Source organism: Dromaius novaehollandiae, chromosome 10 (assembly GCF_036370855.1).
Source record: "Dromaius novaehollandiae isolate bDroNov1 chromosome 10, bDroNov1.hap1, whole genome shotgun sequence".
NCBI classification, from domain to species: domain Eukaryota; kingdom Metazoa; phylum Chordata; class Aves; order Casuariiformes; family Dromaiidae; genus Dromaius; species Dromaius novaehollandiae.
Window position 1 is genome coordinate 16,833,294 of NC_088107.1, and position 14,611 is coordinate 16,847,904.

General features: G+C 39.1%; 1 protein-coding gene and 1 long non-coding RNA gene across 6 annotated transcripts in view; one reads left to right on the forward strand and one right to left on the reverse strand.

Annotated features, from left to right (window-relative positions):
* The window catches only part of LOC112991095 (uncharacterized), a 69,331-nt gene that overhangs the window by 10,005 nt on the left and 44,715 nt on the right, over positions 1 to 14,611 (reverse strand). The gene's annotated exons all lie outside the window — the stretch shown is intronic.
* Positions 4,635 to 14,611, forward strand: part of LIPC (lipase C, hepatic type) — a 64,978-nt gene continuing 55,001 nt past the window's right edge. For 2 of the 5 annotated variants that reach the window (XM_026113341.2, XM_026113342.2), the window contains exon 1: positions 4,637 to 4,794. In XM_026113341.2, the coding sequence (XP_025969126.2) occupies positions 4,713 to 4,794 (82 nt within the window). In that variant the 5' untranslated portion in view covers positions 4,637 to 4,712. Of the gene's footprint in view, positions 4,795 to 14,469; positions 14,574 to 14,611 lie in introns of all 5 variants that reach the window. The other 3 variants (XM_064517435.1, XM_064517436.1, XM_026113343.2) reach the window with 3 other exon arrangements.

The following is a 14,611-nucleotide window of genomic DNA, read 5'->3' on the forward strand; positions in this document are numbered from 1 at the left end:
ATTATATTTTTATATAAAGAACTCATTCCTAAAATAATTTAGGTCATACATTTGCAGAAAATTATATATTATATACAAACATAACTGTCAAGCAAGCAGAGAGAGATCAGCTCAAGCAAAGCAGATAACTTCTTCACTGAGTGACCAGAAAAATAGGGTGAAGACGGCAGTGGTTATGCTTTCAATATTTAGATCTACAGAAAAATACTTATCTGAGTCTTCCACCTCTAATGTTAATCATGTTGCAGGAGCTCCATTCTTCTCTTTGAGTGCATAATAAAGTTAAGTGGAATTACTCATGTAAAGGAAATGGAGAATAGACTCAGGAAAAAGAAAAACACCCTGAAAACACAGTGTGACAATGGAAAGGCCACTGCGAGCAGCTCCTTCCTACAGGACACAATGGCATCTGCTCTCTGTGGACTAACGTGCCATGCACTTTTGTGCTATATAAACTAATCTTGAACGCACACTGTGGAATCTCTCATGCAGATATTGTACAAATATTCCCATGACACTGCTTAGCTCCCTCACCATTAACACCGATATTATGTCAAGACTGGAAAAACAAATTAACAGTAGCAAGGATTGATGCAGAGTTGCCAAAGTATTGCAGATAATGGGAAGGAAGGCAGGTTCCTGGTACTGCCTCCTTTTGTGACTCCTCCTTCCAGCAATTTTCCTCTAACCACTTTAATCATTCCTTCAGAAAGGTCCTTCATAAGATGCTCATAACCCCATTCTGGTTTCCTACATGGGTTTTCCAGTGAGAAGTAAAGACTGATGCCTACAGTCTTTATTTCTGGGCAATCTCCTCGGAAGCAAAGATCCAGAAGTCTCTTCCGTACCTCACAGATACACCCCTCTGTTCCAGAGCAATTCCTGTCTGCAGCAAACAGCTCAATCTTCTCCCCTAAACACTTCCTTCTGTCTTGATTACTGTGGATAATATCACCACTCAACCTGTCAGTCAGTCCAGTAAACTTCACAGGATCTTCATCTTACATTTCTCTGAGTTCTCACTGCAAGGCAGTGCTAAATCACACCAGTCATTTGCACCGATGCTAGCTTTACCAAAATACAGCATTTCCTGTCCACCATCACAGCCTAAATTTTTGTCCAAGCTCTTACCATCTCCTATCTCAATTACAGAAAATCCTTTTCTTTGGCGTTGCCAAATAAAATCTTTCTCTGCTCACATCCATTCAAAATACTGCTGCAAAGAGTATTTTATCAGCCAGTATTTTGATCATATCACCTCAGTCTGTATTTCCTCTTTATTAATATACTTACACACACATGCACGTGCACCAAAGAATCAGGTCTTGACAACCTCTTGGCCACTGGTATGCCAAGATCACTGCCAGCTGTGGCGACCAGTATTGCCTGAGAGTTTGCTCATGCAGCCTTCTAGCTGTCTGCTTCTATCTATTGTCTCCCATTCTAGGCTGGAAACACTTTGAAGTGAGAGGGGAAAAGAGATGCTCTGCATTTTTCTCCTATATTCATTTAACAGCCAGCACAATGGGCCACTCTCCATGAAGAGTGTTCCTGGATGCCAAAACAATGCATCAAACACAATGGCAGAGTTTCCCTAAGAGCACATTTTCTGTTGTCTAACACACCAGTTTATAGTTCTGCTTTGGGACACAAGGTCCTATGGGACTTACTGTCTTCTAAAAGAGAGAAACCTTTAGCTGGGATACTTAAAAACAGCTCTTACTTATAACAATCAATTGGTAATTAAAAACTCCTCAGGTTGGGATGGTAGGGCTATAGTTTCACTCTTTCAAGATTGAATTAGATTAGTAGGAATGATAAGAGGCTTCATAAAAAATTCAGGTGTCTCTGTTTTTGCCTCAGTAGCTCTTTTTCTGAATTTCAAGCTCTGTTTCATTAATTCAGTCTAACAGATAGTTCTAGAGTTCTTGAATTAAAATATTGTCTTTATTTCCTATTCCTAAACAGCAAATCCTTAGCAAATTAAGTTTAGCAAAAAAAAATTTACACAATCACTCCTCCCGAGCACATGAAGGCTTCTTAATTATTCAGACAGAGTTATGCCTTCATATTCCTTATTAGTTTTTAGCTAATCAGGATTAGTGAAGAACTACTAATTCTTACGTAAAACTACAGACCTAGGGGGAAATTACTTTGCAGTTTTTACAGAATTTCAGGAATGTATTTCTTACTGTGATCCAGGAGTAATTCAGATCATAATGTTTCCCTTTTTTAATTTTTTTCTGGTGATAGGTAGAAGCCAGGAAGCTCTCATTTCCACCAAATGTGAACTTCAGTGTAGCTTTACCATTCAATCCATGAAATAAATCCAAGAAACAACACTTGGCCTATTCCTCAGGCAGCCCCTAACCAACCTAAGGATATCTTCCAAGTGGCCGGTTTTCAATTTTGTCACAACTGCAGGATTACATGACAGCTTTTCTGCAGCAGTGACCAGAGTACAGGCACTTTCCAGTGAACTCTGGAGAAATCTGAATGCGTCTTCATGAAGTCATATTTTGCAGTTACATTCTGTTTTCTTATGAAAGTTTGTCTGTGTGTTTTGCTTCAATTCTACTGCAAGGAGAACACAAATAAATAAGACTGAAGGTGAGAGGAAAGCTACTTAAATTACCAACTGCATCTGACCTTCTGTCAACAAAACTGCTCTGCTTGTAAGGCACCAGTCCCAAAACACGCATGCAGAGGAAGTAAGACAGCAAGAGAGTGAGGAGATGTAGGAATGGATTGGCACAGTGGTTGGGGCTCTGGGCATATCACTACAAACCTTGATAGCATCCAGAACGTTATTTCTCTTCCCAAATCACATACTGAAAGGAGTTTCTTTCCAAGGCCAATGGCAATTAATTGCTCTAGTTCCAGGTAAGAGGCTTGTATCCGAACCTTTTGCATCCCTTAAGGGTCAGCAAATTCTTGTGCTCTTGCTTCATTTACCACCACTGAAATAGCTCTTCTAGAGACTCTCCCTACCTGTGCTGACCTTGGGACATTCAGGAAGGTCTGCAGAAAAGACACACAAGTTTCCCAAGAGGAAAGTCCTCAGGGCTGGGCAGCCCTCACCCCTGAGACATGCACACACTCAGCCTGCAATGCTCAATTTCCATGACAGCTTCAGGAATGCAGTGCCAAAGAAACAGCTGTACTTCTGCCTTCCATATGGCAAGAACCTACTTTAAAGGCAAGTGCCTTATTTAGGAAAGAGTATATTTAAACCTCTAGTGATACCAAGAAAGCACAAACTGAATGACCTATTCCTGCCTGCAATAGGACACCTTCTTAATAAAAGATTAAAATAGAGTCCCAGGAAAACAATTTCAAGATACACATAAACAAGTGCTCTGCATCAGGTAGGTGCTCTGCATCAGATAGTCTAACAACAGAGATTTATATTCTTTGCACTTTCTTTCTCAAAGGCACTTTAGATTTCAGGAGTAGTCAAAATTCTGAAAAAAGTTTAATTTAATTTTGTATGACTGTATTTAGAGGAAGTCATTTTTGGCTTAGGAAATAATTTCAGAATCTAGCAGAAGATTTACTGTGTGAGAGGCCTTTTTCTTAAAAAAAGTCTGCAATGCTGTCAAAGAGTCCAAGTGAGGTGTGGTATATACCAATCTGGCTAATCATATACTAGTTCAGGTATACAGGTATCTGTGGAATTTGGCAATATTAACCCAGATAGCCTGGCAACCCAATAATTAATGGAAATGCAGTGGATTTGCAACCCATGCTAAGCCCTGTGCTTCCATGGCTACATCATTATTGGCACCTGAGTTGTTTAAAATGAGCTAGCGTCTCTAGAAGGCACAGTCGTACCTTGCCGATGTGGGAACAGTACCTTAACGCTCCCTGCAGGCACTAGCTGGTCTCGCCAGGGCGTTTCGTCCTGTTCATGTGCGAGCTCCCACCTAGCAGTAAGACTTGCTGCCTACCTGAGAGAACTTTTCTAGCCCGTCGCACTGTGCAGCGCACACCTGCCCGCTGCGGCAGGTACGCACACTGCTGTAGTTAAGATTCTGCTTTGATTTCCAGCATAAAACATGCCACATAAGTAATACCTTTTTTCTCTGAAATGACTCCTTTATTTACTACATACACTTCCTTATGAGTGTTTCGCTGGCGGAGAGTGGTATCGGTTAATTGTGCTGAATTCATAAATTTCTCATGTGATAACAGTCTGTTCATATAATTTGAAAACAAACATTTTCCTGTTATCCAAAACCTAGTACCAATTTTATCACTGAAATAAGAGAAGGGTTTATTATACACACAGAAATTTGACATTTCCCTTACTAGCACTTGTCTATTTGAGAAATATTTAGATTATTCTTCATTTCTTGTGGTTATTTTGCAACATGTTCAGACCGAGCTGTTGGCCAACCAAACCGGAGCCAGCTACCCATGGCCTTCAGCAGTATTTCAGAGTACAAACGCCCTTAAGTCTGCTCTGTTCACAGCCAAGCGTGGTTGAGCAAGGTAGGAGATCCAGTTCCAAATTATTTCTGCCACAGGTGGCTTAAAATAAAAATGAAGAGGTTGGAAACAGACAAATCAGAGCAGTAGACAGGAGATTTCGAGGTTAATGATTAATGGACAAAGAATTTCTTGCAAAGCACTGTTAATCCTGCCCTTTTCACATCTGTTTGGCAGAAATTAGCAGTGAATTCCCCAATTCTTGTGCAGAGAAAGAAGAAATGAAAAGCCTCCTAATTCTCTCATTTTTGTTGCTTTCCTGTATCATCGCCCCAGCAAACACACATGGAGGAAAGAAAAAAGGTAATATCCTATCAAACAAACAGCGATCATGAATTTTTGTTGAAATGTTTATGCTCTAAAAATTAAGTACTGACTGTCTGGTCATCAACCTGTTGGGTTGTTTTGTTTTGTTTTGTTTTGTTTTTGAATGTGTTATTGCCTTAATCAAATCTATGACCATAAAATATGACATTTATAACTATTGGTGTTTATTGGAAAATGTGGTTGTTTGTAATGAGGGCAAATGTTTCTCAGTGAAAATCTATACATTCTGAAAGGCTGTACATCTAAGGTGATCTGGCCTTTAACAAAACTTCTGGTGACAGCTAAATTAAAAATGTGTAAGTTTGAAAATAGTCACTGAACCAATAGCAGTTATAATCTGCTTGGTGGAAGTATTCCACAAAATAGAATAGTCTCCCACTATGAATAAAAATGAATAAAAAATTCTAGCTATCCGACAGTATTTAAGCTTTTACGCTGCCTAATGTGGGCTGCCTTTCACCGCAAGTGTCACAAATAACTTTGAGTGAAAGGGATACATCTGCAGTATGTTTTGTGAGAAAAGTTCTGTGGAGGATCTTTATCATTTACGTGGTTGTACAACCCTGTCCTATGCAATTGCGACACTACATGTTATGCCAGGGTCTGATTTTTGGAGTGTGGCAGTGCATCACACAACAGCATTTTTTAGACCTCTCTAATGTGATTGACAAAGTCAGTTTCATTTTTGTCTTCACTGATAACCTGTACATAGCAAACATTAGTTTTCTTCCTTATTTAACTGTATTTCTAATACTCTAAGTATGGAAAGGATAATGTAACTTCCTCCTTAGGTGGAAGTAAATCAAGATACACACATTTGCAGAAGCATGGCCTCTTTCAGTAGCTGTATTTTGCATTTATGCTAATTCATATTAACAGTTTTACAAGCCATTTCCTATAAAAATTCTTTATATGTAAGTGGCACAGTGATTTCAATCCACAAGAGGCAGAACTGCCTTTCTCTGATTCTGCACATTAAACTTCACCTTGAGTTTCATTTTGAACAGTGTAAAATCTTGAAGTAAAACACAGTACGTGCTATTAATTTCATTTAATGTCATAATTTGGCCTGTCATACGAGGCAGCAAGGCTGGCACATCCTTATAAGGTTGCTGAATCTTAGCAAACCATTTATGAGCCTACATCAAATTCTGTATTTTTAACAGAACCAAAAATCAGAGCATTAACTTTAGTTTGAGGCTTCTCACATCTGCTTTATCCAGCTCTATTCGGACTCTAGTGCGTGCTTAAAAGTTCGGTTCTTCTGAGAAACAAATAGGAGGCAGAGAGAGGAGGTCACTGCCCCCCAGTTCCTCTGCAGTCACAGGTCTTGTCTTGTGCCAGCGCACATCCTCCCACCCCCACTATCTCCAGCACCTTTTATAGCAAGGTCGGTCTCTTTGCTCTCTCCATCCCCCTTTCCCCTCATGACCTAGGACTGTTATGTCAACGGACTTCACTTGTTTGCTCATTGCTTCTGCAGCTTAAAACCTTGCTTGTGGGCCACAAAAGACAGGTCACTTACCATCTTAGTGCTAGCAGATACATCTAAGTTCATTGTACGTTGAAGCAAGAGACTGATTTGAAAAGCAGACCAGATGCATTAAAAATAATAATAAGAAAATCTTCTATGTTTCCTTCTACAAAGAGACTATTCACAGACTAACTAGATTTGTGACAGAGAGTAGTTACAAGGTTAAAGGCCATGGCAGTCTGTTATACTGGACTCAGACTCTTGTCTCCTGTCAGTTTTAAATTAGTGCAACTCTAATCTCAGTTATTGATGTAGATTAATATATATTTCTGCACTTTTACTCCATTATTGCCCTCCCCCAATGCAACCTCAGCCACACCAGCTTTGTCCAGAAGATAATGTAATTCTCTGTTCTGCTCAACATTTTGTTTCTTTGCTCCTATCACTGATTGATTGAAAAGTAGAGCTCAGCTAGCCTGTCAGCTAGCTCTCCTACCCCGCATCAGTTCCTTTGTGGTTGGCTACACCTAGTAACTTTTCTTCAAGGAATCTTTCTCCTCATTTCACTTCTTCTGAGTGAGGCAAATCTGTTTGTCACAATGGCTTATACAACTGGCAAGAAAGCATTAATCATCACTAACGAAGGGCAATGAGTTTTTTAGCCCTGTGTCAGAGGCCTTCTAACACAACCCGGGGGGACAGCTCCCAGGGAGCGCAGTGCGCGTGGTCCCTGAACTCCCTTCTGCCTTGCAGCTCTCTTATTTTTGCTTTAGGAGAAACTGCAGCAATGAACAACATAACTACAAGGAGGTACAAAGCCTTTTCAAAGCTGTGCGTGTCTGGCACATAATTTTAGTGCAAGCAATTGCCTATAAGCAAACCATCCTCTAGAAGAGCAATCAGTGTGTGAAAGCCCTTTCTCCACTCTCTCACTTATTTGTACCTAGGAAATAAACAGCTTTGCTTCAATTTTCTTTTTAACATTCTATCCACCCACAAAGTAAAAGAAATTACATTATAAAAGTGAATTTATATGAATTAGACTACAGAAGGTGAATCATTCCAGACAGATAAATATAAACCCTTTTTTTCAAATTAAGTGAGTTTTGTTTATAAATAAATATTATAGGTTCTTATTTTATACTTAAGTACATAGAATAAGATGGACTATATTACCAACCAAACGTAACATCTCATTTAAAACACACAAAGATGCTATTATTAAAAAGCCACAGAGTAGTTCTGAAGTACCATGGTTTTCTTGCATATTTACATAGCAGAAAATAACTAGGGCAATTTTTGGCAAAGGTTGATTATCTAAATGTAGCATCAAATAAGCATACAAATAAGCACCTAAAAATAAGATTCCCAAATTTGAGCTAAGATGATTCTTTCTAAAAGTATGCAAAAAATATTTTAACACAAGTATCATTTACTTTGATTCTTCTGGAAACATGAAATTAAGTCACTAGGTGGGAAAAGGATTCCATTAGTCCAGTTCATTTTGTAAAGCAGAAGAATTCAGTAGTTGACATAAAAACGCATGTTAAGCTAGCACTTTTTACTTGAGAGTCTCAGCTGGCAGCTTAGCTGGATTTTTGTGGCCAAAAGTGAACATAACATCTCAGTTGTGATCCAGTTCCGCTATGTTTCAGGTATTACAGTAGTAACGCTTAAGCATTATATCACAGACCAGAGGAATGGACTGTGCAGAAACTTAAATAGCTGTTACGATTTCTTTATTCCATAATCGTAGTAGAGACATAAAAGATGAGTTAGGGATATAAAATCCTCCGAAGCCTCAGTAGAACACAATATAGATAGAGGATACTATATTAGATCTGAAAAAAACTACTAAAATAATTTCTACATGAAGCAGAAAAACTACTAGAAATGCAAGAGACACATAGAAGATTCAAAAGCCTGTTAAGCTGAAGAGAGAGAGGATTAAAGTCCATTAAGACGATGAGATTTGACATTGAAGGTGAATATCACCTTTACTATCTTACATTTCTTTAAAGTCCAGAATAAATACTAAAAAGAGAGGAGACTTTCTTATTAATTGCTTGAAGCATATTCAGTGTAATAACAATTTGTGCCTTAACTTTCTTTCAATTCTGTGTGATTTAGGTCAATGTTTAATGGTAGAAAGAACACAGACCAAAGCCAACAGCTCACAGGATACCAGTAATCCAGTGTTACTTCTAGTTTGGGAAAGAATTATAATTCTGCAGCATAGATAGAAAGCTAAGATACCAAAAACAATTTCTTTCATGGGACAGAATGGTACAGTAATCTGCTTTTCTGATGGAGACTTCTTGGCTAAAACATCTTTTAACTACCAGTTCAAACTCAACTGGAATAGGCTCAGCCTTCCACACCCTTTAGGTAGACAAATTAAATATCATAAACTGGACAGTACTTATAAAGCATGGTTTGTTGAGTGGCTGAATTTATAATGAGCATGCTATGAGCATCAGAACTAAAGTTTGGTTTCCAGCATGGTTGGACTCTACATCTCCTAAACTCCCCATGTGCTAACTTCCAGCTGTGGTCTCCATGGCACACCTATCCCAATGGTCTCAGTTCCCTCCCCATGTCCCTACAGTTTTTCTGCACTCCTGGATCCCTCCACAACTCAGTGACCCCCTTCAGTACCCATGTGTCCCAATGCCCTCTAGGTCCCTCCCATGCCCTGAGCAACCCTTGCCAGGACCGTTCTCAGTCTGAGCCCCACTCCAAGGTCTGCCTTCCCACCCTGCACTACTGCCACCTTCTTCTCATGTCCTCTACCTGCCTCTTTTGGGCTTGCACCGGGTACACAATGCAACTGTTTCAGTGCTGTGCTTGCGTCCACTGACTAGCTAGTGCAGGCAGGCTGATGGATCTGGCAGCTGCAGCCCAGCAGCGGTTCACTAAACCGCAAGAAGCTGCTCCTCTCCCCCACTTTTGGTACTGGCAGTCAAAGGTCAAGAGCAAATTCTAGGGGAAAAGTGGTTCAAGCTAATTGCATCTGCACTGCCTGTATGCACTGAGCTCAAGTGCAAGCCAGTCTTCCCTGTATTAATGAGTTTCCCTGTCTGATGCGCCAGTCAGTAGTTCCCAAATGACAGCCAGAGTGCAAGGTAACAGGTAAGCTTTATGGATAACCAAGGAGCTTAGAATTAAATACAAGCTTGAACCTTATGTTAATGCTACAGCATGTGTTGCTCAAGGGTCTCTCTTCTCTACCCAGCTTTGATTTTCAGAAAACATGCAGGAATTTAGTATTTGAAATCTCTTCCCCTCTATGAATTTGGATTGAAATTGGCGTAAACATCCAGAAATTACTGGAGAGAATGACTGACACACACACACGCTCTCTCTCTTGCACATATACACTGTGATTATAACCGATGGAAGAAGACTGAAAAACAGTAACGTTTCTCATTTACTTCACTGCAGTTTGTGTATCACCAATGACCTCGAAATTCACAACATTTCTATTTAGATCATTTGAACAAGGATTCAAGAGCTTAATTTTGTCACACACAGAAATAGTGGTCCAAGAGTAAGTCAGACTACTTTCCCAATGAAAGTTGAAAGTCCCTGCGCTAGGGCATTAACCAGTCACAGTAATGCTCTACGTCACATCATTATTAGGAAAAGTTCTCTAAATGTGTTTGCTGACATTTTCTGGACAGCTGTATTTCAGAAATGCTATATACATACAGAGCCTTTGCAATGCTCTCAGGAATCTCAGGATTCTACCAAAATTCCTGTCATCTAAAACAGCTATTGTTTCTTTGAGCACTTCAAAAACCTGCAAATATAATTCCAGGCATAAATTTTGACTGTAAATTCTAAAATATAACTGCAGCCTAACTAATTGAAGATCCTTTGCTTTTGCCCATGAAAAGAGACAATAACAGGAACTAGATCAATGAAGGAACCATCCATGCATCGAACAAGCTTTAATATTTCTACTAATGTAAAACATTTAACATCTAATGAGGAGCTTACATTCACTAGAGGACTGCAATTCACTTGACTTGCACATTACATTCTTCTGACTACTACTGCACAAATAGTGGCAGAACTCATGATGCTTGAGAAACTTGAACATAAAGAACATTTCTTGCTAATGTGACAGTGCAATAAAATTAAGTCATTTCTTCCTTTTTCTTTCAAACTAGAAAAGGTTACAGGTTTTTAAAAGTTTTAATGGAAAATATCAGTCAATAAAAACATCCATTATTAAAAAGGACGGGGTTTTTTTCTGCTTATTTTGTTGTTCACTCTAAGTTTATATTGCACATTTGATTCTGGAAAATGTAGTTACGCCCAATCCGCTTGTAGTTTCAGCTTTAATAATGGGGTTGCATCAACGGCAGTACCATATTGATAATGTAGTTTGCAACAGCATATGGTCCCTTAGGGTGGCCTTAGCACAGTGACCTTTCTTCCTATATATTAGCTAGAGCTAAGATACTGTTTGCTGAAGCTAAGTCAGACGCCTTATCCAGCGGAATAGCTTGGCAGCACGTGGATGGGCCAGCAGCCACTTCCAAGCAGCACGATTAAGATTTCCTGGCAACATAAGCAATAACTGGCAAAAGAGACAGAAGGGGCCTTCTATCTGCACATGCCAAGACGGTCATAAAGTTCACTGCTTTGGCAATAGGCCAAAGTGAATTCTGATTCTTTCCAAAAAAATTTTAATATCTATGCTCCAAGTAAAAAATAATTACCATGTTCACACTTTGTAGCATTTTTCCCCCCACAAAAACTTACTGATTTTTTTAATGTTATATTACTAGGACATCTTCCTTGTTGTTTCCTTTTCGTTTTTTAAAAATTGCTCCAATTTCTAATATTCTCAGGAAATATTAAATGCACAGAACTGCATCCCCACAAAAACCTAGCAACAGCCCATAATCTCACATTATGACCAACTAACAAAAGTTTGCTCTGGTGCTGAAATGCCTCTAATAGACATGGTTGCTTCACAGTTGCAGAAGTCGGAGTTGTTACCTAATAAATGCTCACAGACATTCTCCCACCCTCTCCAATGTGCTTGTCCAGTCCGGTTAATCCCATTTGAATCTTTCTTTTATTGGCAATAACATCTATATTTAGGCTCCTATTAGGCCTCCAGACGCCACAGTGCTGCTCCAAGTGCAACAAAGAGCTATCAGGTAAATACCAGAAGAGAAATGACCAAAAAGAAAAAAAATCTAGAGACATTGAATATGAGGGGAGAAACTGTTCAAAGATGTATAGCTCTTGATCCAAAAGCAGCATGCCCTGTCTGAAAGAGCAGAGAAATTTATTAGAGAAATCCTGAGATTTTCTACAATTGTGAAGTATTTGATCCAAACACCTTTTTTAAATCTTGCATATTACTTGACTCAGTAAGTGAAATTAATGGCGACTGCTTACAGAGGAAGGTTCTGAACGGTGGCAGAGATGGTGGCAGAGATGGTGGCAGAGATGGTGGCAGAGATGGTGGCAGAGATGGTGGCAGAGCGGTACAAGGGCAACAAGAGAAACATGCACATACATTTGATCCTACTTCGCCTCCCACAAAGTTCTACTACACTGGCACATTTTCCCACATTTTTTACACTAACTTCGTAAACAAATACATAGAAACACTGCCGAGATGAAATTTTTCATTTCAAAATCTTGCGTATATTAAATCCCTTGTAGCTCCACTTCATGCATCTCATTCTGGAAACAATCTATAGTGTCCTAGTGACACAATGATTTTATTCAATGTTTCTAGTGCTATTCTTCTCCCTCCAGCAACAATGGGTAACAAGGGATGTTGGAGTTAATGTTTAACTCCATGTTTGCAAATCTTCATTTTGAAAAGCCACTCAATTAGGGATCCTGTAAAATGTGTGTGTGTATGGGGGTGAGGTGGGGTTGTTCTGTAGTTATATTCATAAAAAAAAAATCTATGTGCTGGAAAACTATCCAAAAAATTCTGATTTATTTACCAGGCAATTAATTGTCTAATTAATTGCTTTCCAAGCAAGTAATGTTATCATGACTTCATCCTAAAACCTGTTCAAGACTCACCTTTTATAAGGACACAAAATCCCAATCAAACTAATAATTTTGCAGGCTTTCCGATAAAGAAATATGTTAAGGATTGGTATTTGCAGTTTAATATGAAACTCTTTTGATTATTTTTATTTCTGGTTGACTATATTCTGTGTTGTGGTGAAGCAGAGTTGCTAGTTTTTGTATTTATGTCATTTGTCTTTTTAACTTAAAATGATAGCACCAGTGCCTTCAGGGTTTCGTTTTTGGGGGCTGACAATGGGGAAGGGAGGGACATGGAAGAGATGCTGAAGAAGAATCATTGAGGCATGTTCATTATTCATCATGAACTAAATATTTTGAATGGTATTATTCAGACAATACTTTCACTCCAGAGCTTACACTCTTCCAAAGAAATATGTTTTAAAGTTTAATCACTTACAAGATTGATGGATACTATTTAACATTATGCTATCATTATTTTCAGAAATGTAGGAGAGCTACTGAATTTCTCAACAACAATGTTTTCAGGGCCTAAACTGTGAGGAAGAAATAACGTGAATTAGCAATGTTTGTAAGAAATATTTAAGAGGTTTAATCTCCAGATTATTGTGCCAGACATGATTTGTAAACTATGCATCTTTCTTAGCAAATTAGATTATACAAGAATCCCAAAAGCCTTCCATATGCATTGAACAGAGCTCTTAGCAGCAACCGAATTTGTTTTTTAGTGACAAATCTTAGACTCCACTCTGCAACAGTACTCTTCCCTTGCAATTCACTAGGGGCAGCAGCTTTCAGACCTTTCAAACTTCTGTATTTTATAACTGATCTTGGCTAAAACAGCTCCTGCCTATTGTCACCTATACAACAGTGCCCCTAAACTGCAAGGAAACTTGACAGCCCTGAGCCCATTTCATGTGTTCGCGCACATGAAAGTAAGCTGGATGCAGCATGACCTAGAGCAGAGGTTCACTGTCACAATTAGACTTTCACAGTCTATATCAGTGCAGGATTCCCCAAAACTGCTGCTCAGATTCAAGATCAGCTGCAATGAGGATAAAACTGGGAGTCCTCTCTGACACTCAAAATTAACCTTGAAGCAGCTTTTCTGTTTATTCAGGAAGCAGTAAAGAGTTTAATGGACAGGACTCATTCCTCCCTCCACAGCATGGTGCAAACGTGACTGTGACTTGATTAAAATTAATTCTCCAGCTAGCTCCTCTGTTAGTGCAGAAATGGGCAGAGCTGGTTGTAAAAGTATAATCTAGACCTAAATGACAGAAGGGAGCTTAGAATATTATCAGAAACCTCAGATACCAACACAAAATATTAGTGAGGGGAATCTCTGCACTGGTAGAAACCAGGTGGAAAGACAGCTGGCACATCATCTAACAATTTACTGTGCTCTCTCCCTACCATCCTTTCCTTTTGCTTATCTGGGAATAAAAATTGAAATCTGAATCATTATACAAGCTTGCTCTTTTAATTGGGAACAGTTTTTTGGGTTTTTTTTGTACGGGACGTAATAAATTATTGTTTTATTAGTAGATGACATCACAGTCATGAAAGCTGAGGAATTAACATGAGGCATTTGTACAAGAAAACCTTGTCTACAGCTTGCCTGATAAGGCTATAAAAAGCTTACAAAACAAAATGTGCTTATGCGTAGCACTGAAATTACTCTCTTGTATTTCACTGGCTACTAAGGTTGCAATTCTGCCATCTTTACTCATGCTGGGTAGTCCTTTACTATCTCCAGGCTTGCTTAATATTACAGTATTACAGAGTATGACAGTGGGAGCATCTGGGCATTACCTCCACCAAGATGACAGCTTTCCAGCTGGTTCTAGTTGACCTACACATGTTATTCTCTAGGGCACACCAACGTCAATAAAGAAAAAAACCAAACACTAAGAGCATTCTTCTGCGCCAAATACCATCAAGAACATAGAGCACGCATACTAAACAAACAAGAGTAAGCCACAGCTTACTACATGCTAACTGATGGCCTTCAGTCCCCATTCGACATGGGCAGAATAGGTTGCCCCCCAGAGAGCATTGCGAGTTTTTCATATTTCACCTGGGTACATATACTTGTAGGATTCACCCTTTCCAAAAATTTCATGTGTCTCTCCTCTCTGCAGGACTCTGTCTCCATCCCGACAGTAATCTCTGCATTCTCTCCTGCAGAGAAGTTCTGCATGATCTTCATGCATGCCATTTAATAGCCTTGGTCTCTTCCAACATGGTATGTGGCCATACTTTTACTTTAATATGTTAATTTAA